The 25,627-nt window shown below is 66.2% G+C and overlaps 3 protein-coding genes across 4 annotated transcripts; 1 reads left to right on the forward strand and 2 right to left on the reverse strand.

Annotated features, from left to right (window-relative positions):
* The first annotated feature begins 1,158 nt into the window (after positions 1–1,158).
* Positions 1,159–9,127, forward strand: OCLN (occludin). 2 transcript variants are annotated; one of them, XM_027909743.1, is made up of 9 exons: positions 1,168–1,206; positions 2,151–2,192; positions 2,547–3,274; positions 4,759–4,917; positions 7,056–7,216; positions 7,349–7,531; positions 7,616–7,787; positions 8,365–8,406; positions 8,528–9,127. In XM_027909743.1, the coding sequence occupies exons 3-9, from the start codon at positions 2,558–2,560 to the stop codon at positions 8,627–8,629; spliced, it is 1,536 nt and encodes a 511-aa protein (XP_027765544.1). In that variant the 5' UTR covers positions 1,168–1,206; positions 2,151–2,192; positions 2,547–2,557; the 3' UTR covers positions 8,630–9,127. The 2 variants fall into 2 exon arrangements, with proteins under 2 accessions (XP_027765543.1, XP_027765544.1); XM_027909742.1 differs by lacking the exon at positions 2,151–2,192 and having other exon boundaries at positions 1,159–1,206.
* A 1,249-nt stretch (positions 9,128–10,376) lies between these two features.
* NR2F6 (nuclear receptor subfamily 2 group F member 6) lies at positions 10,377–17,687 on the reverse strand. Its single transcript, XM_027909744.1, has 4 exons — positions 17,218–17,687; positions 13,137–13,231; positions 11,398–11,922; positions 10,377–10,825 (listed from the first exon to the last, which is right to left on the reverse strand). Exons 1-4 carry the CDS (start codon positions 17,469–17,471, stop codon positions 10,551–10,553), a joined length of 1,149 nt encoding a protein of 382 aa, XP_027765545.1. The 5' UTR covers positions 17,472–17,687; the 3' UTR covers positions 10,377–10,550.
* A 4,677-nt stretch (positions 17,688–22,364) lies between these two features.
* Positions 22,365–25,053, reverse strand: USHBP1 (USH1 protein network component harmonin binding protein 1). The gene is made up of 9 exons (XM_027909745.1): positions 25,029–25,053; positions 24,819–24,959; positions 24,586–24,665; positions 24,025–24,160; positions 23,699–23,939; positions 23,402–23,593; positions 23,235–23,326; positions 22,979–23,101; positions 22,365–22,536 (listed from the first exon to the last, which is right to left on the reverse strand). Exons 2-9 carry the CDS (start codon positions 24,875–24,877, stop codon positions 22,365–22,367), a joined length of 1,095 nt encoding a protein of 364 aa, XP_027765546.1. The 5' UTR covers positions 24,878–24,959; positions 25,029–25,053.
* Between the last annotated feature and the right edge of the window lie 574 nt (positions 25,054–25,627).

Raw genomic sequence — 25,627 nt, forward strand, 5'->3', positions numbered from 1 at the left:
GAGCGGGCTTGGGTGGGATGAGTTGGGCGTTCTCTGCAGGGATGAGGGGTGAGCCCTGGGGGGGCTGCAGAGGGTGTTGGGGGCGACAGGAGGAGACGCGTGGACCCCCGGGCTCCGGTGGCACCAGCAGCGCCCGAAGGCAGCTTCTGGAAAATTAATGAGCGTTGGAATTTCTCGGCTGCGCCCTGGGGGAGGGTTTCGCCGCAGGTCTCGGAAGTGCTGGAGGTGCCGGAGGCATTCTGGGGTGCCCCTGAGCCCTCCGGATTTGTCACCTCCAGCCACCTCATTAGGGCTGAACCCCCCGCGGGGCTCCGGGACGCGACCCACAGCTGCTGTGAGTTCGTGAGGAAGAGGAGGGTGAGCAGCGGGAGGGCTCAGGATTTGTTCTGGGGAGCCGGGAGGGGGGAGTGCCCTGGGCATCACGGGGTCCCGGTGCCTTGGCAGGGCTATTCCCGGCAGGATTCAGCCTGGCTGGAGAAGCAGCAGCGCTGTGAGTACCTGGAGAAGAAGCTGACACATCTCAAGGCGCGGATCCAGGAGTACGATCGTGTCACCCGCCCCAGCGCTGCTGGCTCCTGAGCCCGAGCCCGGGCCAGGGGACCCCCACTCCGAGGCACCCCAGGGGATGGGGAGGGGGTGGTGATGCCGCAGGGATCACCCAGTACCCACTCACCCATCGCACCCACGCGGGAACGGGTAGCAAACCCACCGGCTCCTCATTTTGGAGGTCCTCGTGGAGCCTCGAGGCCCCGGGACCCCCGAGCGCTGGGTGGTCCCACCTGTCCCCGGGCCCCGGCTGTGCCCCCACCTCGCCCTGTGAATCGGGGAGTTTCCCCCCCACTCCCCGGGCAGGGGGTGCAGCTGCTGAAGTGGCTTTAATTCAATAAGTGGGTTTAATACACGTGGTGGTGTTTGTTTGTTTGTTTGTTTTTGGGGAGGGGGTCTCAACTTTTTTTTTGCGCCTCCTGGGGCACCCACCGTGTCCAGGGGCAGCGGGCACCCCCATCCCACCGCAGCGCCCTTGGGACCCTCAGCACAGGGCACAGTTTCACCGCCCCCCCTGAGGCGGATCCCGGTGCTCCCACCCCCCCATCCCACCCCTCCCGGGGGCGGGACCCGGGGCCGGTCCCGCAGCGCTGCCGCCGCCGCCTCCTGCCGCTCCCGGCTGCCATTTTAAGGTGAACAAAGCGGAGGAGGCGGCGGCAGGTGAGTGGCTTCGCGGCCACGGGACCCCTCGGGACCGGCCCCGGCCCCGGGACCCTCCGCAGCCCCGCGGGGTGAGTGGGCTCCCGGGGTGGGAGGGCGCCCCGGGGATCCACGCGCCCCGCCGCACACGGGGGGTTTCGTCCTTCCCCGCCGCCCCACCTGCACCGGGGTCCCCGCCGGGCTTCCCTCCGGTACCGGCGTCCCCACTGGCACCGAAATCCCCTCCGCTGGCACCGGGGTCCCCACCGATACGGGGGCTCCCAAAGCCGAGAGGGGGCTGCTCCTCCCGGGACAGCGGGGCCGGGGGTCGCGCTGCCCGTCCGGTGCCCCTCCAGGGAGAAGGGACCCCCGGACCTCCCCTCCTGTGTTTTCCCCCCTTCCCGGGGGCATCGCGCTCCGGTTACCGCTCCGGGAGCCCGAGACCCCCCGGTCCCGCTCGTGGGGGGGTCCCCGCAGCTGCCGCGTCCCCGTGGCCGCTCGGACCCCCAGGAGGGCGCAGGGATCAGCTCGCGGTCCGGGGGTGAATCCGACTGCGATCGGGAGGTTCGGGGATTTATGGGACAAGGGAGTGTTGGGACACTTGAAGTGGAGAGGGGTTGGCTTGGGCAGCCCCAAAGCCTCGGGGGCACCACTGGGGTCCAGTGCTCACCCTTGCCGCGGGTCAGAGGGTCTTCCCTACCCCCCCACCCACCATGGGGGTCTGATCCTGGCGCTGAGCTCCTCCAGAACGGGTGCGCGGGTTGGATTTCCCACAGGGATTCAGGTTTCCCTGGCACTGCTCCCTGCTCCAGGTTGGGGTCTCTGCACTGCGTGGGAGAAGGGGGGTCCCCACATCAATTTTGAGACCCCCTCCCAAATTTTTACGTGCCGATTTGCCACTTTCCTGGGGGCTGCTGCTCACGTGGCCCGTGTTATTGTTATTATTTTCCTCTTTAATCCTCCAGATCTGCTTACGGCGGCACCCGCGGGGCGAGCGCGGGCCCCGGGTAAGCGCTTTGCTGCTTCCAGGAGAATTTGAACAATCCCCAGTTCCTCAGACCATGTCTGGCAGCCCCGGTGGGGGGGAGAAAGTGGGTCTGGGAGGTTGGGGGGTCTTGTGGTCCCCAGCGTGGGGCAGGGCCGGGGCGTGACGGGTGCTGTTGGTGACTCACGGCTCCCCGTGGCTCAGTTTCCCCACGCTGACTCGGGTGCCGCGGCGTTGGGCGGGTGTTGACGGTGCTGGTGACGGGACCAAAGTCCCCACGGGGCGCTGGAAACGCGGCGGTTCCGCCTCGCGCCGGTGCCGGCGCCTCCCGGTGCTCGACAGGCTCTGACCCTCTGCCCGTCTGTGTCCCACCCAGGCTCCGCCACCATGTTCAGCAAGAAGTCCTACGACAGCCCCCCAACTGGTTACGGCCCCCCGACCGGTTACGGCCCCCCCACGGGCTACGGGGCCCCCACGGGCGACTACGGCTACGACTACGGGGCCCGCTCGCCCCCGCCGGGCTCCTACTACATCGAGGACGTGCCGCAGCACTTCTACAAGTGGTCGTCGCCGCCGGGCGTGGTGAGGATCCTGGAGGCCGCGGTCATCCTGCTCTGCATCGCCATCTTCGCCTGCGTGGCCTCCACCCTGGCCTGGGAGTACGGCTACGGCTTCGGGGGGCTCTACGGCAACGGCCTGGGGGGCTTCTACGGCTCCGGCTACTACGGCAGCGGGCTGAACTACGGGTACGGCTACGGGGGGTACTACGGCGGCGTCACCAACCCGCGGGCGGCCAACGGCTTCATGATCGCCATGGCCGTGCTCTGCTTCCTGGCCCAGCTGGGGCTCTTCGTGGCCGGCGTCAGCAAGTCCAGCGGCTCCCGCTCGCGCCGCTTCTACCTGGTGGTGCTGGTGGTGAGCGCCGTGCTGGCCCTGGCCATGCTCATCGCCTCCATCGTCTACGTGGTGGGCGTCAACCCCCAGGCGCAGATGACGGGCAGTTACTACTACAACCCCCTGCTGACCATATGCAGCCAGATCTACAGCGGCAGCACCTACCTCAACCAGTACCTGTACCACTACTGCACCGTGGACCCCCAGGAGGTGAGGGGGCAGCCCCAGCTCTGGCCGGACCCCCCCCCGGCTCTGGGCACAGACCCCTTTGTGCTGCGTCCCACGGGGTGCAGGGTGGGCAGGGAGAGGGTTGGTGACCTCATGTGCTGCCCTCAGTTGGTGACCTCATGTGCTGCCCTCAGTTGGTGACCACATGTCCAGCCCTCGGCGTTTTCCCTCTGCCTTTAATGAGTTTGGGGCGATCCGGGGCTGTGGGAGGAACTGGGATAATCTGGGCGTGTAGGAGCAACTGGGGGAAGTGATCCAGGGCTGCGGGAGGAGCTGGGATGAGCCGAGGCTGCAGGGGGGGAACCAGGATGAGCTCGGGGTGTGGGAGGAACTGGGATGATCCAGGGCTGTGGGAAGAACCAGGATTATCTGGGGCTGTGGGAAGAACCAGGATTATCTGTGGCTGTGGGAGGAATGGGGTGATCCAGAGCTGTGGGAGGACCCAGGATGAGCTGAGACTGCAGGAGGAGTCAGGGTGATCCAGGGATGTGGGAGGAATTGGGGAGAACCAGGATGAGCTGGGACTGCGGAAGGAATGGTGGTGATCCAGGAATGTAGGAGGAGCTGGGGTGATCCAGGGCTGTGGGAATTGGGTTGAGCTGGGGCTGTGGGGGGAACTGGGATGATCCAGGACTGTGGGAAGGGCTGGGGCAATGCAGGGGTGCGGGAGGAACCGGAGTGATCCCTCTGCCTGCGCCGGGAGTTTCGGGGAGGGGACAGGCTGTCATCCCGACACAGACCCAGTTTCTGGACCTTTGTTCTCCCCGGCTGTAAAAGTGCTGGAGCAGGGCCGGGACGCTGCGGGGCTGGGAGGGGGTCAGGATGCCAACTGGGCACTGCCGGTGCCACCAGCCCGGCTCGGGACCCTGAGGGGTCCGTGGGGCAGGCAGAGCCCCCAGTCCCTGTCCCTAACCCTGTCCCCAGCCTCGTCCCCAGCCCCGGGGCTCCTGCTGGTGGCACATGTGCTGGACCGGCGCTGCCGGTTCCCATCCGGCCGTGCCGCATTCCTGAACCCGGCCCCGGCTGTTCCTGCTCCCTGCCAAGGCCAAGCAGGGCCTGATCCATGCGGGTTTCTGTGTGGCTGCAGGGATCTGGCTCCTGGAAGCCGTTTGGGATGCCTGGAGTGGGAGCTGGCACGTGGCTGAGCCGGTGGTGGGGTCAGGGTGCTGCGTGGAGGTGCTGGAGGGTGCCAGCTCCATGCTGCTTCCCAAATTCCAAACTTGTCCTGTCCGCATGGGAAAACAAACCACCCTCCATTGCTTGACCTGGCCCCTAAACCTCTGGAACCCCTGATGGGCTCCATCCTGGGACGGGGGGACACTGCCCCTCTCCTTACGCCCTGGTGGGAGTCCAACACCGGGAGGATTTGGGGATAAAGGGAGCAATTCCTGCTCATCCCAGGGCGATGCAGGGTACCCAGCCCCTGTGAACCCCACCCTGAGAGCCCCCTGCCTCCTCCCCTCCAGGCCGTGGCCATTGTCTGCGGGTTCCTCATCGTCATCCTCCTCTGCCTCATCTGCTTCTTCGCTCACAAGACGCGGAGCAAGATCTGGAAATACGGAAAACCAAACATCTACTGGGACAAGGTGCCGGTGGTCCAGGAGGGTCCCAACGTGGAGGAGTGGGTGAGTCTGAGGTGGGCTGGGGGTTGCTGAGAGGGGGGGGCTCCCTGTGAGCTTCCTCCCTGCCTGCCCTGTGCCAGACATTCCCAAGGCAGGGGTGGGTCGGGATCTGCTGGGGTGAGCACAGGGAGGCTGTGGGGACCCCAGGGCTCTGTAGGGACCCCAGGTCTGTGTGGGGACCCCTCCTCTCGCCTAGCCTGGCACCCCAGAGCCCAGTCCTGGTGTGTTTGCACACCCTGTTATCACCCCCAAAGCCACACCGTGCCCGGCACCTGCCGTGTCCCTCCCTGTCACCCCGTGTTTTCCCACCCTTTGCCATTCCCTGGCACAGCTTTTCCCAGCGTGCCAGACTGGGCGAGCTGCTCTCCAACTCGCTGCACGGCAAACAGGGTGGGATCTGATGGGCTGGGGGCCAGGGGCTCCATGCTGGAGTGCTGGCCAGGTCCTGGCCCCTTCGCTGGCCACGGGACAGTGCCCGAAACAGCAGCCAGGGGACACTGCCCGAAACAGCAGCCAGGGGACACTGCCAGGGGACACTGCCCGGCCACACCGCGTGGTTTCGGTCTGGGCAATGATTAACCCGGCTCTGTGGGGATGTGCCACCAGGAAGCCGAGGGATTTACGGCTTCCCTGAGCCCGTGTCCCCACGGAGGGGGTGTTGGGGACCCCCCCCTGCTGCTGGCCCTGGGATGTGTCCCGTCCTGCCCTGGCTCTGCAGCTCCCTGAGCCTGGGGAGGGTTCAGGAATTGCTACAGCATCCCATAGGGAAGGAGGACTGGGAACGTGCAGAGGTTCTCGAGTCCCCCCATGTTTTGCTCCGTGTCTGCATCCCCTCACGCCTTTCTCCCTGTCCCTCATGTCCCCACTCCTCTCTCCACGGCCCCACTCCTCTCTCCATGGCCCCACGCCTCACCCTCGCCTGCAAGTCTAATATTTATTTTTCATTTCGCAGAAATCCCTTTGTTGGGGTTTTATTTATTTGGTTAAAGTCCCTCCCTTGCAAAGCATTTCCTGCCCCTCTGGGACACAGGGCCCCCATTCCCCAGGGTCCCTTGGTGGGGGGGATGGGGGTCCCTCTTGGCTCGGTGACACCGCGGGGTCACCCCTGGGTGACACCCTGCCCTCGGTGGGGGTGGTTTCGGGGTGTGATCCCCTCCTGGGACGTCCCGTTCCCGGTTTATGGGGCCGAGATAACGGCGTGACCTTCGAGCGGGCGGGAGGCACCGCGCGGCTCCGCTGCCGTCCCGGCGTGGCCCGGGGACACGGCTGTCCCCACGCCGGTGGCCCCCTCACCTGGCGGCCCCCAATTAGCCGTGGCTTCGTTCGTGGGGGGGGAAGGTGCCGTCGGAAGCGGCGTGAGCGGCCGGATGTCCCCAGGGCCCCCATCCCGGCAGGGACCGGCTTCCGGCACAAACAGCCCACAAAGGCCAGGAAGGAAGCGGGAGGGGGGACAGACGGACGCCCCACGTCCTCCTGGAGGAGCCCTGGCCGTGCCAGGGGGGTGATGGGGGTCCAGGGTGGGGCAGTGCTGGATGGGGGGCCAGGAACGCCCCCAAAGCCCCGGAGGTGTCACCCTGGGGGTGTCAGAGCCCCCCCGAGCTGTGTCCGTCTGTTCTTGTCCCCCAGTGGGACCCCACTCTGCCCTATGGGGGCTTGGGGGTTTTGTGGGTCCTTTTCCAGCCTTCCCCTCCCCAAATGCCCACCCAGGGGCCCTCCCCTCGTCCCTTTTTCCCCCACAGCCATGTGGGACACCCCACTGCAGCTCTACCAGGGCTCACCCCTGGATTCTGGAGGGGTTTGGGGGCTCTCCTGACTGCCCTATGTCCCCCCTGCTCCTGGGACTGCCCCCTGACAAGGTCCTGCACCCGTTGGTGGGGTTTGGGGGTTCCCAGAGAATCTGCTCCTCAAAAAGCTCCTGCAGCAGCTGGTGGGGTTTTTAGGGGTCCCTGGAGGATTTTTGGGGGGTCCCTGGGGAGTTTGGGGGCCCCGAGGGGGCCAACAATGCCTCCTCATCGTGGATCTGCCACACGGGACAGACACCGGTGTCCCCTCTGTCCCTGTGTCCCCTCTGGGCCCTGCTGGGGGGGCTGGGGAGTGTCCCCCCAAGCCCAGCCCCCCCTGAGCCCCCGTCCCCCCTGCAGGTGAAGAACGTGACGGACGGGGCCAGCGCCCAGGACGAGACGGCCACTCTGGCCTACTCGGAGAAGCCCACGAGCCCCATCACCGCGCCCCCCTACAGCCCCCCCTCCTACAGCCCCCCCCCGAACGGCTACTACCCCTCGGGCACCTACAGCACCCGCGGGTGAGTGCGGGCAGGGCCGGGGGGGCTGCGCGTCCGTCCCCTCCGTGATCCTGCAGGGACCCCCAGGGCAGGGGGGTCTGGGTGTTTGTCCCCTCCATGACCCTCCCCCTCTCCCCCCCGTGTCCCCCGCAGTGACCCCCAGGAGCAGGAGCCCAGCCCCGCGGAGGGGAAGGGCCGGGAGCAGCCCCCCAAGCCCCCCACGCGCCGCGGGCGCCGGCGCCGCCGGAACCCGGAGCTGGACGAGTCCCAGTACGAGACCGATTACACCACGGCCGTGGAGTCCGGGGATGAGCGGGACCGCGACCAGTGGGCCAGGTGAGCTGGGGGGAACCCCCCTGGAGCGCCCCCCTGGAGCTGGAGCCGCCCCTGGGGGGGACTGACCATGCCCCCTCTCCCCAGCCTGTACCCCCCGATCTCCTCGGACGGGACGCGGCAGAGGTACAAGCAGGAGTTCGACTCGGACCTGAGGCGCTACAAGGAGCTCTGTGCTGACATGGACGCCATCAACGACCGCCTCGGCCAGCTGGGGAAGCAGCTGGACAGTGTCCCTGAGGACAGCCCCCAGTACCAGGTGGGGGGGCCGCTCTGGGAGCTGTGGGAACGCTGTGGGATGGGTGGTGGGGGAGCCTGGGGGATGCTGCAGGGCGGCAGGGATGGGGGTTGTGGAGCTCCCGGCATGCTGCGGGGCATCAGAGGTGGATGCTGTGGAGAATTTGGGACGTTGGGGATACAGGATGGGATGTTGTTGGGCTACAGGGCTGGATGTGGGGGATCTGGGGTGCTGCAGGGCAGTGGGGGTGATTTCTGTGGAGGATCTGGGATGCTGCAGGACACTGGGAATGGGTGGTGAGGATCTGGGATGGAGGATTTGGGATGCTGCAGGATGCTGGGAATGGGTGGTGAGGATCTGGGATGGAGGCTTTGGGGTGCTGCAGGATGCTGGGAATGGGTGGTGAGGATCTGGGATGGAGGCTTTGGGGTGCTGCAGGGCAGCAGAGGTGGATGTGGGGGAGCCTTGGGATGCCATCCTGGGTGGGGGGGGGAAGCTGGGCAGGATTTGGGATGCATGGATGCTGCAGGACACCAGGGACAGCACAGGGCAGCACTTTTGCCCCGCTGTGACCCCCCTGGTGCCCTTCCCTCCACAGGAGCTGGCCGAGGAGTACAACAGGCTCAAGGACCTGAAGAGGGTGAGTTGGGGTGGGATTGGGGGGAGTTACACAGCTGGAGGGGGTAGGGGGGGTTTCCCTGAAGGTTTCCCTGCCTCCCTGTGCCCCCCAGCCCTGATGCCAGTCCCCTGCTGCCTTTCAGAGCCCCGACTACCAGAGCAAGAAGCTGGAGACCAAAACCCTCCGCAACAAACTCTTCCACATCAAGCGGATGGTGAGCGACTACGACAAGGTCCGGGGGTGACCTGAGCCCCCCCCACCCCGTGGAAAGAGGGGCACAGGGGGGAGGCCTCTGCTCCCCCCCACCCCCTCTGCAAAGACTTTGGGGCATTTTGTGCCTTTTGTTGTATTAAAATCCCCCCAAAACCGCCCCGGTGCCAAGGCTGAGGGGGCTGGAGGCAGCTGCTGGTGTGACCCCCCCGCCATCCCCATGTCCCCCCCACCCTGTGAGTGCCTCCCCTCAGTGCCTTCCCATCCTGGGGGTCCCCTCCCACTCCTGTAAGTATGTTTTTTTTTGGGGGGGGAGTCTGCACCCCCCTGGGTGCCTTCACAGGGGTTGGGGTACCAAACCATGGCTGGGGGGGGGGGTGGGCAGAGAAAACCTTGGTTGAACCCCCCAGGGATTTGGGGAGGGGGGTGGGAAGAATCCCTCTGGGGGGACCCCCCCGGTGATATTTTATAAGGAACTCTTTGAAACTGTGTAATATTTCAATTTTTTTTAAAATAAATGAAGTGTATCTATTGATTTTAAATTGGGGTTGGTGTGAAAGGGGCTTGGGGGGGTGGATGGAGTGACTCCCCCCCCAAAAGCCCCAATCCCAACCTCTGTGCTGACTCCTCCCTTCTATCCTGCTGATCCAGCTCTTCCTCACCAGGATTTATTCCCAAATGACCCCCCCCTCGTTATAAACCATCACCCAGGAGCCTCCCCTCCCCAAATCCCCGGATTACCCACAAAACATCCAATTTTAGGTCTTTTATAGGGGTTCCATTTTTTTTGGGCAGAGATCACGTCCCAAATTTTGCTCCACCATCCCCCTCACAAATCCCTGCTCACACCAAACCCCCCCCCCGGGGCTGTAAGAAACATCTTTTATTGACTTAATTCATTTGTTTAGTATCATTGAACAAGGATTATATTTTCAGTGAATCAACCTAAATGCCAAATCCCGGCTAATCCTGCCGCCGTCTGTCACACCGAGAGGGGGGGACCCCCCTGATCCCTCCTGGCTGGCTCTGCCCCCCCTCCTTCCATGTGCCCCCTCCAGCCCTGGGGACCCCCCCCAGCAGCATCACCCCTTTCCAGCCTGGTTTTGGTCCCCCTAAAATCTGAAAAAAGCCCAGGGAGGCACAGGACTGTGGGGAGGGTGGGGGTGCTGAGGCGGGGGAAAGCAGTGAGGGAGGCAGCAGGAATGAGCCCAGGGAGAAGGGCTGGGTGCTGTTCACATCCCAAAAAAACCCCCCAGCCCCTCCTGTGACCCCCCCCCTCCTGTCCCAGTGCCCCCACGGGGGAGATGCTTCAGTGGAAGGTGGGGTCAGGCCTGATGATCCCCAAAAAGGGGCCGCTCCAAGCTCAGCCCATCAGTCCTCGAGGCTGAATTGGGCCTGGTGGGCACAAAGGGGCTCTAAAATGACCCTTTTTCCACAATTCCCAGGACTGGAGCTGGGGAGGGGGGACAGAGCCAGGGGTCCCAGCCTGGCTGGTCCCATCTCCCACCACCTCCCACCTGAGCCTTCTGACATCTGAAATGCAGTTTGGAGGAGCAGAGGGGGTGGGATCCCCCTTCCCTGGGCAGAGGGAGGGACCAGCCCCGGCAGGGGGTGCTCCGAGGTCCCTTGGGATGCTCCAAATTCCACAGCGGGGAGAGGAACCAGCCCCAGGGATGCTCCAAAGTCCCTGGAGGGACCAGGGCGGGGCTGGGAAGCTCCAGGGGGTCCAGAACAGTCCGGTGTCCATCGGCGGCGACACGGAGAGTACCTTCGGGTTTCGGGGGGACACCCCCGTGACCCCACAGCCTCTGCGGGGAGCAGGGCCCCCTCCTGTGGCAGACAGAGCTCCGAGGCCGAGGCCCAGCACAGAACACCCCAGGGACACCACGGGAACGAGTCCACGTCCAGCTGCCGGGGGGGCGGTCCCGGGATCGTCCCCTCCCCGCGCTCCGTCCCTACTGCCCCGTCCCGTAGGGCCAGTTGAAGGTGCTCCCGGACAGCAGCATGTCCCTGATTAGCGTCTCGATGGGCGTCTTCCCCACCAGCCTCATGAAGAAGAGCTGGGAGATGAGGGCGGCGGGCACGGCCCGGAGCGCCGGGAGCCGCAGGAGCAGCCGCCCGAAGCGCTGGGGCTGCGACGGGTACTGGGAGCGCACGTACTCCGTCAGGGCCACCTGCGCCTTCTCCTGCAGGCTCTCCACGTGCGCCGGGTCCGACAGCCCGCAGGCGTCTGTGGAGACAGAGGGGAGCAGCGGTTGGAGGGGCCCTGAGACCCCCGGGGAGCCCCTAAACCCCCGCGAATTCTCGGAGGGGTCGTGCCAGCCAGGACCGGGCAACTCCACGGGTGAGCGTGGGTGGAGCGAGGGCTGAGACCCTCACGGTTTTCTCCGGGGGGGGGATCTGCATTCCTGCAGGTCTCACTCCCGGGGAACACTCGTCCCTGCACCCAGATGGACACACTGGGGGGACAAAACCCACGGCGGCGAAGTGCCCAGGAATGGACCCTCCGCCATCTCCGGATGCTCCCCGGACCCCAAAACCACCTCTGTGGCGCGGGATGGGCGCGGATGGGCCAAGGGATGGGGCTCCCCAAGATCCCCCTCCATTTCCCTGAGGGTATCCGTGCTCCTACAGGTCCCCAGGAAGTTCATCCCTGAGTCAACCCCAGAGAAATCACGGGGGAAAAGACCAGGGAATGAGGACCCTCCGCCCTCTCCAGACACTCCCTGGATCCCAACCCCCCAGGGAAACAGCGGACACCCCCTCCCCGGTCCCCCCCAACCCCCGGCGCCAGCGACGTACCGGGCGTGAAGAGCGCGATGGCTTTGAGGCAGCTGTACTCGGCCGAGTCCACCTGGAGCCGGTTGAGCTTCTCCACCTGGTCCTGGAAGATGCGGATCTGGTCCATGAAGGAGACGACGCGGTCGGCGGACATGGGCGAGGCGTGGAAGCCGGCGGCCGCCAGCAGCGGGGCCATGTGGAGCGGCAGCGCCGACTGCGCCGCGTTCAGCACGAACAGCTCGCTCCAGCTGAGCCGCAGCAGCGCCACTTGGTCGGACACGGGCAGCTCGGGGAAGAAGGGGATGTTGCGGGCCCACTCCACGGTGCTGAAGAGCAGGCGGGCGGCCAGCTCGCAGATGTTGTCGATGCCCATCACGCTGCCCTGCTGGGCGTACTGGGAGCCGTAGCGGGCGGCCGGGTAGGGCTCAGCCCGCAGCAGCTGCGAGATGAGCTCCGACACCGGCTGCCCGTTGAAGTATTCCCCGCTGGGGATGGTGTTGGGGCTGGTGCTGGAGTGGCTCGGGGGGATCCGGCCCCGCTGCACGGCTGTGGGGCGAGAGGAGGGGGCTGGGTCAGGCCTGGAACACCCTGGCCCGCTCCTGGCATTCCCAGTGCCCACGGGAAGGGGGAGGAAAGGATGGGGATGCTCCCACCAGACACCCACTCAGCATCCCCATACCCTGCCATGGGGACCTTCCCACCATTTATCCTGACACCCCCAGCATCCCCCTATCCTGCCACGGGGATGCTCCCACCATCCTGACACCCCCAGCATCCCCATATCCTGCCACAGGGATGCTCCCCCCATCCTGGCATCCCCAGCAGAGCCACATCCTGCCATCCCAAGGGATGAGGAGCAGCTTTTGAGGCGCCCGGGGGAGAGGGAGGTGGCGCGAGCCACACTCATCCGTTTAAGATCCCGGTGATCCATCAGCTTCCACCAGCATCCATGACCCCAGGCACGCCAGGCTGGGTGCCCAGCTGGCACCACAGCCCCCCCACACCGGCTGCAGTCGCTGCCCAAGGTCATTCCGTGGCAGGAATCATTTATTTCCACACAAAACGCCCCCCTTGGAAGCGCCGTTACCCTGGAGCTCCCACTCCTAATTGCAGGCAGGAAGAGCCATTTTTTGGATCCCCCCCCGCCCCCCCATTAGTGCCCAGTATTTGCTCAATCCCTGGTAATTAATTTATGGGCTGTTCACGAGGCACTTAAATGAGAGCTCTAAATCATGCTAAGTGGCAATAACGCCATCCCGACTCCTCTGGAAAAGAGGGAATTACTGTCCTGCTTCCAGCATCCGTCCCCTCTTCCTCCCTATAGCAGTGCCACTTGCCATGGAGCAGCCACAGCATCTCCATCCCCATCTTGGCACAGCCCCAGCCACAGGGATTGGAGATTTTTGAGGATAAACCTGAGATTTTCAGGATCATCCTGGATGCAGAAGCATTTTGGGGTTTGCATTCCCCCCCCCCAAGTGACGGGGAGCAGGGGGGGGAAAGCAGGCTGTGGGATTTGCTGGGATCCAGGAGTCCATCCCAGCAGGTGATCCCTGCTCCAGGTGTGTTCCCTTATCAGCCCCAAAGCTTTTCCAAACAAAAGCCACCTGCGCTGCCGGCACGGGGTGGGGGTGAGGGGAGGAGGGAAAACCAAAAACCACCAAAAAAAAGGGGGCAAAGGGGGAGGGGTTTGCTGGAAACAGGGATCCCTGGGATTCCCAGGCCACCCTGGGAAATGCCCCCACCCCTGTGCCTGTTACCTTCCTTCCTCATTCCCACACGGAAGCACTTCTTCAGGCGGCAGTACTGGCATTGGTTGCGGTGGTGCTGGTCGATCTGGCAGTCCCGGTTGGATCTGCGGGAAGGACCGGGAGCAGGTGAGGGGCCAGGAAGGAGTGACCATCCCCCCACCAACCTCCTGAACCCCCCCAAGCTCCTCCAACACCCCCTTCCCACTGCCCTGGGTCACGGCCCTTCCCCTCGCTGCTGCTGCTCCGATTCTATGGAAACAGCCATTTCCTACATTTTCCTCCGGATCCTGCTGCCAGCGCTGCCCGGGGCTGTTGGGAAGCTGGGAAGACCCCCGGGCTCCAGCCCCTGGGGACATGCAGGGCCGGGGAGAGCGGTGTCCCATGTCAGCAGCTCCCTGCCTGCCCACCAGACACGCCAGGAATTTCGAGGAATTTCAACTATTTCCTAGGGGGCTGGGGCAGTGCTGAGCCCACCACCCCTCAGGCACCGCTGTCCCCGTGTCCCCAGAGGAGGGGGACACGTCCCCCAGCTGGGACAGAGGGATGTTCCCCCTCCCCAAAGCCCCTGGGAGCCTGGAAGGGGGCCATGCCCAACCCCAGGCACGTGGATTCATCCCCGAGCTCCGAGTTCCAGCCATCCCCAGGGGCAGCTGCCGAGCTCTGCTCCTGGGGGGAACAATTCCGTTCCCAAACGGAATTATCAGCATCCAAACACCCCCCCAGCCCCCATTCCCAGGGATCTGACACTGATACTCACATCCCACCCCAGCAGCAAAACCAGGAGGGGTGTGTGTGTGGGGGGGGAAGGGGTGGGAGCAGGGAATCTGGGATAAATTAAAGCGGATAAAGCGGGAGGCAGGGCCGGGAATCGCCTGGCGTCCGGCGGCAAGCTCGGCTCTGCCCGGGAATCCTGACACGAATCTCCTCCATCCCTACACGGCTCCAGAGGCGAGGCAGGCAGGGATTCCCACGGCGCTCCAACCGGAATTAATTCATCCCGAACATCACCGCTGCGCTCCGGAACGTGCTCCCGATAAAAACTTGTGCCGGCGGAGGAGCGATAACTAATCAAGGCGGCGGGTGACAACTTCATCTCCGGCTGCCGGTACCCAGCGCCGGCACAATCCTCCCAGGAGCCATCCCAGCGCCTTCCCAGCGGACAGACCCGCCTGCACCGCCCTCGGGAGAAGCCCTCCCCACCCCCAAAAATAATTCTGGATGCCTTCAGATGAATAAAACTCCATTGGTTTGACCCTCACCACGAGCTCAAGGCACCGGGAAACACCCCCCCCCCCCCCCCCAAATCATTTCAGGTCCTTTCCAATGGACAAAACACACCAGGCTAACCCTCAACAAGGCCTTGAGGTACCAGGAAAACCCCCCAAAAATCATCCCAGCTCCCTTGAAATAAATAAACCATTCTGGTTGACCCTCACCGAGGCCTATGGGTAGGAGGGAAGAGGAAACGCCCCCCAAAAATCATCTCAGATCCTTTCCAACGGACAAACCCACCTGGCTGTCCCTCAACACGGCCTCAAGGCACCGGGAAAACCTCCCAAAAATCATCTCAGCTCCTGCCAGCAGCTCCTAACAAGGTTTTCAATGGACAAACTGGCCTGGCTGCCCCTCACTGCAGCCTCGGGGCCCCTGGAAAACCCCCCAAAATCACCTCAGCTCCCTTCCCATGGACAAGCCCACCCAGCTGGAACCCTGCCACGAATCTCCACAATTCCCACACGGCTCCAGAGGCGAGACAGGCAGGGATTTCCACCGGGAAACCCCCCCAAAAATCATCTCGGCTCCCTCCCAGTGGCCAAACCCACCTGGCTGCCCCCTCACCGCGGCCTCGGGGCACCGGGAAAACCTCCCCAAAAACCACCTCGGCTCCCGCCAGCAGCTCCTGACGAGTTTTCCAATGGAAAAGGCAGCAGCGACCTGGGAAACTTCGAGGCTACAAAAGGCGTCGACTGCGCTAATTATGTAATTAGAGCGGGTAATTATTTAGTGCAAGAACTAAACTGAATCCAACTCACTTTTAATATTCAAATTAGCGCCATCGGGGCTCGGTGCCGCTTTTGACTCCGGAACAAAGCGGATGCCGGGGCTGCCGGGGGAGCTTTGTTCCCGGCCCCACCGACACTTCACTCCCCACTTGGAAAACCAACAGTTTCTCCATTGCTCCAAATCACTTCCCAGCACAAAAAAAGAGGGGGGGGGAAAAAAAAACACCCCAAAAAAACCCAAACCCCAAACATCACAAGCGGGAGCCCAGATCCCGGGGACAGGGGCGGGATAAAAGTCTTGGGGGATCCGAGTCCCGTCGCCCCGACATCTGGGATGCAGCGTCCGTCCGTCTCCCAGGGAGCCGCTTCGGCCTTCCCTTTGTTTCCGGGAAGCTGGAATTTCTCAAAAGCCATCTGTATTCCCCATCTTCGAATCATTAATCCCGAGCTGAGCGGACCCTGCTGCTCCAAGGGGGGGGGGGAAACTGAGGCAGGGCCGGGGCTTTGCGTCCGCACGCGCCGCCTCCGCCGGGCGGGCGACGGGACACGCTCGGGGGATGTGGGGACACGGGCAGCGACCCCTGCCCCACACCGCCGGCCCGGGGGGCCCCACGCCACGGCCACGAGCTGCCTGGCTGACGTCAGCCGGGCCCGGAGCCGGGAGCTGCCGGGAGCTGCCGGGAGCGGAGCCGCTGCGCACGGGGGAGGACAAATCTAGGCCGCCCAAACGGGAGCAAAGCGGCTCCCAGACGATTCCCTTCCCTTCCCTCGAAGCATCCAACCCCTCCCCGGGCAAGCAGAGAGCGAGGTGTGGAGATGGGGTGCCTCGTGGGTGAGGGATGCCCGTGGATGGGGTGGCAGTGCCATCCTTGCAGCACTCCCACCGGTTTGGAAAATGCCGCTGGAAGCGCTCGGATCCAGCCCCTGTGGAGGTATTTCCCTCTCTGGGAGCAGCCTGAAGCGGGGGTCTCCCCTCCAAGGGCCAGCCAGCCCCATCCTTGTTCCAAGCCCAAGAAACTCCGGAGTTATTGGCAGCTCCCAACTTGCCAGGGGTCATATCCTGGTCCTGCTGGCGGGCCTGGATCTGCAGCAGCACTTAGTGGGGGGGCTGGCAGAGGATGCAGCCTCTCACCTGGGCATCCCAGAGGATCCCTGTTCCCGGCATCCCAACGGATTCAGTGCCCGGGCTCTCGGCACCTCCAGCCGGATCGGTCCTGCCGCCCGGCGCGTTGTGCGGGGGCAGCGGCCGTGACCGGAGTGACTCACGGGCACAATTAATGCCGGAGCAGCGGCGGGTGAGGATGACGAGGATCCGGACAGCGGCCGTGCCCGAGGGCCCCGGGAACAGGGAAGGCAGCACACGCAGCCCGGGGGGCCGGGGGGCTGCTGGTGTGGGGTGCAGGGCACAGAGGGGCCCTGGTGCTGTACTGGGGGCACACTGAGATGTCCTGCAGGGATCCCTGTGCTGTACTGGGGGGACACTGTACCGTACTGGAGATGATCCCTGTGCAGCTCCAGGGGATCCCTGTGCTGTACTGGAAGGGACCCCCGTGCTGCTCCGGTGGATCCCTGTGCCATACTGGGGGACCACTGTGCTGTCCTGGAGGGGATCCCTGCGCTCCACCAGAGACCCCTGTGCTACACTGGGGGGCCACTGTGCTGTACTGGGGGGGCCATCTGTGCTGTACTGGGAGGACCCTCGTGCTGCACCAGGAGACGCCTGTGCTGTGCCGGGAGACGCCAGGGCTGTACCAAGGGGGAACCTCTGTGCTGCTCCGGGGACCCCCGAGCCGCACCGGGCACCCTGTGCTGCCCTGTGGGCCACCGATTGCACCCGGGGACCCCTACCCTGTACCGGGGCCCCCTGTCCGGCCACACCGGTGCCCCCGGCTCCTGCTGCAGCGAGGCCACCACGCAGCCACAGCAGGGCCAGCGCAGAGGCCACTGCAGAGCCACACCAGTGACCCGCACCGGTGCCACCGGCGACCACCCTCCGACCCGCCACCGGGGCCGCTGCCCTACCCCAGGAAGGGGGAGGGGGACGACGACACCCCCCTCCAGGCGCCCCCCAAAAACCCCCAGGGTACCTGCAGGTGTAGCTGAGGTTCCTGCGGATGCTGCGCTTGAAGAAGCTCTTGCAGCCCTCGCAGGTGAAGACCCCGTAGTGCTTCCCGCTGGACTTGTCCCCGCACACCACGCAGTCCACGGCGGCCCCGGCCCGCTCCTCCTCGCCGTGCTCCGCGTCGCTGCCGCCGCCCGCGGGGGACGCCGCCTCCTCCCCGCCGCCGCCGCCGCCGCCGCCGCCGTTGGGCTCTCCCCATCCGCCGGCCACCATGGCCATGGCTCCGCGGGGCTCGGCACCGGCCGCGGGGCTCAGCGCCGGCCCCGCCGCCGCATCGAGCGGAGCCGCCCCGGTGCCTCCCGCAAACGAGTTCGGCAAGTTTGGTTTTTTTTTGTTTTTTTTTTTTTTGGCCGAGCGGCGGCCGGTTTGGGATTTTCACGGTTATTTTTTTTTTTTTTGGCTTTTTTTTCCTTTTGGTTTTTTTTTTTTTTTTTTTTTTTTCCCCGGTTCGCCCTCCCCTATCGCCGGGATCCCTTTCGCCCCGGGATTCGTTTATCCCAGCGATTCCTCCTCCTCCTCCTCCTCCCCGCCCCGGTTAACGGGGGGGCCCCGCGGAAACTTTGCGGCGGCGGGCGCGGGGCGCGGCGCATCCCCCCGCGGGGACCGGCCGCATGCGGGGGCCGCTCCCGCCCCCGGTGGCTCCTCCGCTCCGCGGCACCGGCTGGAAGGAGGAGGAGGAGAGGAGAGGAGGAGGAGGGAGGGGGCGGCGCTGCCCCGACCCGCCCTCGCCCCCCCGGGCCCCGCCGCCGCACGCAGCCCGGTCCCGGTGCGGGTGCGGGTGCGGCGGGACCGGCTCCGCCGAGCCCCGGGGCTCTCCCCGCCTCCCGTGAAAGAGCAAAGTTCAGCCGCTGCCGCGGTGGCCGCCCTGGATGCTCCTCCCCGTCCTCCTCCCCTTCCGCTCCCGGGTCCTGCCCCGGTCCCGGCCCCGCCGCCGCACCGGGCCGCCCCCGCCGCCCCCCGCGCCCCGCGCGGCCCCGCAGCCCCGGGCGGGGCCGTAACCGGGACCCTGGGCCCGCGGTACCGGCGGTACCGGCGGTGGCAGAGCCGGGCATGGCCCCGGTGTGGTGCCGTGGTGATGGAGCCGGAGGTTTGGCCACCGGAGGTGGCTGGATGTGGCCCCTCCCGGTCCCCCGCTGCATTTTGGGCACCAGAGCCCTTGGCTGGCACCGGGAGAGCTCGGCACCTCCTGCTGCACCGAGAGCCCGGAATTGTGGTGGGAGGCTGGCATTAGAACAGGGGCCCAGCGTGGCACTGGGATCCCAGCATCAAACTGGGAGCCTGGTGTTATACTGGGAGCCCAGCGTTGAACTGGGAGCCTGGCATTGTCACAGGAGCCCAGTGTGGCACCGGCATCCAGCACAGAACTGGGAGTCTGGCATCGCTCTGGGAGCCCCACATTGGACCAGGAGCCCAGCATGGCACTGGGAGCCCCACACTGGACCAGGAGCCCAGTGTGGCACTGGGAGCTCCACATCCCACTGGGAGCCTGGCGTGGCTCTGGGATTCCAGCATGGCACCAAGAGGCTGGCATGCAGGGCCACCTGGGCTGCGGCGTCGCGGCACAGTGTGATGCCGGCGGGGGCTGCTGGGATGCTGGGAAGCTGGGAAGCTGGGAAGCAGTTCCCCACTACTCCTGGCCTGTGGCCAAGCCGTCGGCATCGTCAATCCCCTCCTCTCGCCGACAGCCCCAGCGGGATCTTTAATTACCGAGGCCGCGGCTCGTGTGGGGCCGCGAGGTGATCCCAGGGTCCCTCGGGAGCCCCCAGCCCTGGCAGGGAGCAGAAGGGCTGGATGTGGCTGGGGCCCGACTCCTGTGGCCCCATAAAGCCCGTCTGCAATGTGGTTAATCCAGTCGGACCCGTAGGAGCCGGCCAGGTGCGGGCGGTGGGTGCTGGGTGCTCCTCGCCCGCCTGCTGCCGCCCTGGAAATCATTAACCAGGGGATAAACCCTGTGGAAAGGTGCCTGACCCCGGAGCAGCCCCTGCCACCGCCCTGCCACCGCCTTTCACCCGGGGCCAAACTCCCCTCCCGGCCGTGCCACGGCGGCCCCGGTGCATCCCGGCACCTGCTCACCTTGACTTCCAGGGGCAAAGTCCGGCAGGCAGGGCACGGAGCTGGGGTGGGGTGGACCGGGTGCCCCCTCGCACCCCTGACCCGCCGGTGTCCCCACGGGGCACTCCGCCTCACGGTGAGGATGCTGGTGCCATGTGGAGTGGCTGGGAGTGCCCACACTGCCTGGCCCCAGCACTGCCAGGACCTTCCTGCCGGTGTCCTTGGCATTCCCAACCCACATGCCAGGGCTGAGGTTACGGGAAGGGCAAAGCAAAGCCCTGAGCCTGGAGCTGGGGTGCAGCAGAGGGGGAGGGTGTGCGTGACACGGCCATAAACCAAACAACCCCCCTGTTTCTCCTGGCTTTGGGGGTCTCTGCTCAGCAGGTACCCACTGACACGGTGCCCAGAAAGGCTCCGATGCCCCAGGTCTACCATGGTCGTGGAATAACACCCGGCAGAGCCAGCTGGGAATGGGGCTGGGCTCAGGAGGGGGGGGTCCCAGTGCGGGCATGGGGGTCACCCCCACCTGCAGCCAGCCCCGCTTCTCCTTTCTCTTCTGTCAGGCCGTGATTTATGGCCCTTTCCCTGCCGCTCCCCCGCCTCCTCGCCCCCTGCAAAAAATAATAATCCAGGAACAAAGGAGGAAATTGGATCTTGTCCCCCGCGCGGCTCCCGGCCCCGCGCTGGGAGCCGGTTTGTTTTGACGTCGGTGTCCAGTTGGCGAAGGCGTTTGATCTCCGGAGGAATTCCTCCTTCCTCGCGCTGCTCCGCTGCCTCCGCCGCACAAAAGGGCCCCCGGGAGCCGCCGGCGCGTTTCGTGCCGCCCCGGCGCCCCCGGGAAGGGTCCGGCACGGCGGAGGCCTCGCCGAGGTTTCCGGAGTCGCGGTGGTTGGACCGGGCCGCGGCGTGGGCATGGGGGGGCCGGCGGTGCCCCCTCGTCCCCCACGGCCTGCGGGCAGCGGGATGGCGGAGGGGCAGGGTTGGGTTTGCGGCTGTGGCTGGGTTTTTGCTGGTGGCACTGCTTGGTGCCAGCACCGGTGGAGAGGTGGGAACCAGCAGCGCCAGAGAGCCTGGTGCCATCCCTGATGGAGAGGTGGGAACCAGCAGCGCTGCAGAGCCGGATGCCAACACCACCACCACCAGCCTGGCCCCAAAAACCCCTCATCCCAGTTATCACCACCGCCCTGGGCTGTGGGGCGGCCATTCCCTCTCCCAAGCCCACGAGGGAGCTGCCAGCGGTGGTGCTTCCCAGGGGCTTGGATAGAACCACCCTGTCCCTCTGTCTGTCTGTCCTCCACGACCCCATCACAGCCCCACATGGGGATTTGGGGTCAGTCCCCTGATTTTCAGCCCTTGTTCAGGCCCCACTCTGCCCCCATCCCTGTGAGGGTGCAAACCTTGGGTGGGGGTCACTGCACACAGGGGCTCTCACCCCCCCATGCCCCCCATGTCACCCCATGGAGAGGTGGTTTCACCCCCCCCAGTGCCATGGATTTGCCCCCAGCCCTGTGGAAAGGCTGGGGGTGACCTGACCCCTCTCCTGCTCCATCGAGAGAGAAACTGAGGCAGGGAGTGGGACAGAACATCAACAGGCATGTGGAGCCCCGGCCTGGCCCCAGGGTCAGCAGGATGTGGCAGGAGGGACCCTCTGGGCGGGGTGGGGGCGGTGGCGGGTCCCACCTGCCCTCCCCCTCCTCCTGGCACCCAGGGTCGAGGCTGCCCCGGCTGCCCCCGCCTTTCATGCGGCTCTCGGTGGAGCCTGACCCCGCACAAAGCCCCCAGGAGCCCATTTGAATCTGAAAAGGGGTCTGAGCGCGGAGCCCTGACCTTCAACCTGCGGGTCAGCCCCTCCACACCACCGGCCCCGGCCCATGGGACCCCCCCACCAGCCCTGGTCCCCACTGGGGCCGTGCCCAGGGCAGGCAGGGACTGGGAGCAGGGGGCACAGGCAGCCCCTGGCTCCACTATCAGGCTCTGGGCACACCCCCCCTGTGCTGGGCACCAATCAGGGCTCTGCTGCTCATTTCGTGCTGGGGCAGCTCCCTGGGGAAGCTGTCCTTTGATCCAGCCCTGCTGCCCCTGGGGACACAGAGGTGACCCCATTTCAGAGAGCGGCGTGGTGGGGGGGGTGGAGGGCACGGGCAGCTCGGGGGGGATGAGCTGCATCCCTGCTCCCTGAATCCCTGCAGCCCTGAATCCCTAAATCCCTGCATCATTGCATCCCCACATCCCTGCATCCCCATATCCCTGTGCAGTTGTGTCCCTGCATCCCCATATCCCTGAATCCCTGAATCCCTGTATCCCCACAGCTCTGCAGCCCTGAATCCCTGCAGCCCTGAATCCCTACATCCCCTGCATCTCTACATCCCCACAGCTCCACATTCCAGCAGAATTGCACCTCTGTGTCCCTGCATCCCCGAATCCCTGCATCCCTCTCCCGGCCCTCTCCATCACCACAGCTCCAGATATTGATCCATGGAGCCTTGAACTCCACTGCAGGATCTCTCCAGGGCGATCCAGGCCTCACTGCAGCCCATCTCCAGCTCGGTGCCTCAGTTTCCCTCCACCCCTCAGTGCATCCAAGCCCTGCACCGTTCCCCTCTCATCCCCCCGAGCCCCACAGAGCCCTGATCCCACTATCCACGTGCTCATTTGCGTGGGGATGGAGGGGGCTCAGGCTGGTGGGTTGAGCCCCCCCCCACTCCCCTCAGCACCCCCCTGGCACAGCCCACTCCCAGAGCCCCCCCTGCACGGCCGGGATGGCCCCAGAGCGGGGTCACCGCTCCTCTTCCTCCTGAATATGGATGGGCCCCGCGCCATGGCCACTGCCGTCACCTTTGATCCCGCGGCAGGGACGACCAAATGGCTTCATCTGCGCCGGGAGACAGCAGGGAGGGGGGTGCCCTTTGTTCCCGGCCCCCCTGGGATCAGCCGAGCCGGGGGTCCCGCAGCTGAGCCCCGCCCGAGCTCAAAGCCCTCCAGCTCCAAACCACGAGCACGCAGGGTTTATTACTGCGGGGGTACAGCACAGCTCGGTGTGGGAGGGGGTCCTGGGGGTCTCTAGATGCAGGTCTCGCTGCTGGCTGGGCCCTGCTCCAGGGAGTGCAGCCTGCGGGCCAGCGCCTGCTCCCGCCGGGAATGTTGCCTGCGCAGGGCTCCCGCCTGCGCCTCCAGGCGCCGCGCCTGGGCCGCCTGCTTGCGCCGGGCACCGCGGTACGCCAGGGCCAGGGCGCTGAGGGGCACGCTCAGCACCTGCCCGGGCACGGGGGGGGGGCATGGGGGACGGGGTGGGGCATGGGAGATATGGGGGATATGGGGATTTGGGACACCCAGGGATCATGGGGAACCAGGAGGTGGCATAGGGGACCCAGGGGACTCAGGGGATCAATGGGAAACAGGATATCCAGGGGATCAAGATCTAGGGTATTCAGGGGACCCCGAGGGACATGGAGCACCCAGGACACCCAGGGTATCCAGGGGACCAAGGGGATCCAGGGGTCATAGGGGACACAGGGGAGTGAGGGGACATAGGGCACCCAGGGGATCTAGGGCACCCAGGGGATCCAGGGCACCCAGGGGATCCAGGGCACCCGGGGGTCACAGGGCACCCAAGGGACACAGGAGATGCTGCACCCAACGCCCACCCAGCAGAAATGTAGGTTCCCCCTGCCCACCTGTGTGCCTGGAACAGGTCCGTGGCGACGGTGACGCTCTGTGCCTGCTGTGCTCGGCTGGCAGCACTGCCCTGCTCCAGGGACAGCACCAGCTCCTGTGCCCGGGCACGCAGCTCCTCCGTCCTGGGGACACGCGCGTGGCAGCCAGTCCTGCACTGTGCCCAGTGCCCATCCCAGCATGATTCCCAGTCTGGCCCAGTGCCCAGCCCCTCACAGCACCCACCCTGGCGCCGCTCACACCATCGAGGTCTCTTACCTGGCCGAGGTGCGGAGCAGCTCTTCCCTCATCCTCTCCAGATCCGGAGGGTTCCGCGGAGCCGCCGCTCCAACCCGGCCAATCTGGGCATCCTGCAGGGGTTGGGTGTGGGTCCCACCCCTGGGGAGACCCCCAGCCCCGGGGAGGGGGCTCGGAGCCATCCTTACCCCCTCACTGCTGCTGGAGCTGCTGGAGCTGCTGGGGGGGCGGCGGGTGCCCCTATCCCGCTCCCATTCCAGGTGCTGGAGCACGAGGCGCAGGGCAGCCTCCCGCGGCCCCTGCCCGGCCAGCAGCACCTCCAGGCCCCTCTTCTCCCTCTCCGCCAGCTGCAGCCGCGTCCTCAGCTCAGCCATGGCCTCCTGGCACGGCAGCGGTGTCACCATCCTCCGGCTCGGCTCCCACCCTGCATCCCGCGTGGAGGGATCCAGGCGTCGGATCAAAAACCTCAACCCCAGAACCCTCACCTTGAGCATCGCCAGGTCCTGCAGCAGCTCCGCCTTCTCGGGCCTCCTCCAGCCCGGCAGCAGCGCCCTGGCTTCTCGCAGCGCCCTCTCGGCCCGTGCCCGGGCCTCCTGGCCCTGCTGGGTCACCCCGGAGGGGGCCGGGGCGTCCAGCAGGGACCCCTCCACGGCCGCCTGCTCGGCGCGCAGCCGGCGGATGTGCTCCCGCAGCGCCCCCTCCTCCATCCCCCGGGGCGCTGGAGTGCTGCGGGATAGGGGTGCGCTTGAGGTGGGCACGGGGGTACCATGGGGACAGCCGAACATCGTGCCCCCCGCCCTCCTCCGCGTACCTCTGTGCTCCGGGGGAGCTGCTGGCCCCGCTCTCCTCCCGCCCGTCCGGCTCTGCTGGGCTCGGGAGCTGCGGCCCTGCCGTGGCCATGGGGCTGGACCCCTGCCCGTGCCCTGGGCTCTGCTCTCCTGCTGCTCCTGGGCACGGGACAGGCAGTGTGCGGGCAGGTGCCCCTCTCCAGAGCATCCCCCCTCCCCAGCATCCTCCCTGCAGCCCCCCAGCACCCTCCCCGAACCCCTCCTTGGAGCAGTATTCCTGCTCGGCCCTCCTGCATCACCCCAAATCCCCACACACCCCTCGTGCATCCCTTCAGCCTCCTGGCTGATCACTCCCCAGTGTGCCCTCAGGATCCTCCCCAGCACCACCAGTATCCTCACAGCATCCCCCCTGATGACTCCCCAGTATGCCCTTAACATCCTCCCAGCATCCTCTCTGGCACTCCCGGTATCCCCTCAGTGTCTTCCCCAGCACACCCAGTATCCCCCCATCATCCTCCCTGACAACTCCCCAGTACCCCCCAGTACCCCCCAGCACCCTGGAGCCCCCCCAAGCTGTCACTCACCCCCACGGGCACCGTCCTCCCGTCCCGCCTTGGCCTGCAGCAGGTCCAGGAGGGCGGCATAAGCGCCCCCACAGCGCTCGCTGCAGGACAAGGGGCTCAGTGTGGCTGTCCCCATCCTGCTGCCCACCCTGCTGCCATCCCCTCCCATCCCATCCCATCCCATCCCATCCCATCCCATCCCATCCCATCCCATCCCATCCCATCCCCTCCCATCCCGTCCCACGCGGCCCCACCTGCAGCGCAGGGCCAGGCGCAGGGCGGTGCTGCGGGACTCGTGCTGCCCCAGCTCCATGCTCAGCCTTTCCGCCTCGCTCTTGCACTCCTGCAGCGCGGCCGCCAGCTCCAGGTTCACCTCCTGCAGCCGCCCCAGGCGCCTGGGCAGGGCCAGCACCGCGGTCAGGCCGTGCCAGGCCCCGGAGCCCCAGGGATGGGGGGGGACTCACCCCTGCAGCTGCTGCAGCCGCTCCTCCTGCTCTTGGCTGGCACCCACCGAGGGCTGGGGGGACAGGGGGCTGTGGGGCTGGGAACCGAGGGGCTGCACCCCGTGGGGCTGGATCCTGTGGGGCTGCACCCCGTGGGGCTGAGTTTTGTCCCCACAGCAGGGCAAACCCTGCGGAGGGAACGGGCAGAGCCCAGCCTTGGGGCGGGATCCCACCCACCAATGCCCCCTACCCGTATCTCGGCCCCCCTGCACTCACCTGGTGCAGCCTCAGGGGGCTGCTGACCCTGGGGGTGTCACTTCCAGAGCCCCCCGGCTCCTCCAGCCTGGACAGGGCGTCCCGCAGGTCCTGCACCTGCGCCGGGCACCGGGCTGAGCTCTGGGGGTCGCGCCCGGTGCCCCCCGCGCGGTGCCCCCCGCACCCACCTTGCCCTGCAGGCGGTCCCGCTCCCCCCGCAGTGCCCGCAGCGCGGCTGTGGCCTGGCCCAGCTCCTCGTCCCGGCGCCCCAGGGCCGCCCGGAGCGTCGCGTTCCTCGCCAGCGCCGCCGCCACCTCCGCCGGCAGCTCCTCGCCCGCTGCCACCGCCGGGCACCGCCACGCCCG

The sequence above is a fragment of the Empidonax traillii genome, unplaced genomic scaffold, assembly GCF_003031625.1.
Source record: "Empidonax traillii isolate 1590-97213 ecotype Southwest subspecies unplaced genomic scaffold, ASM303162v1 scaffold2339:size26854, whole genome shotgun sequence".
NCBI classification, from domain to species: Eukaryota; Metazoa; Chordata; class Aves; order Passeriformes; family Tyrannidae; genus Empidonax; species Empidonax traillii.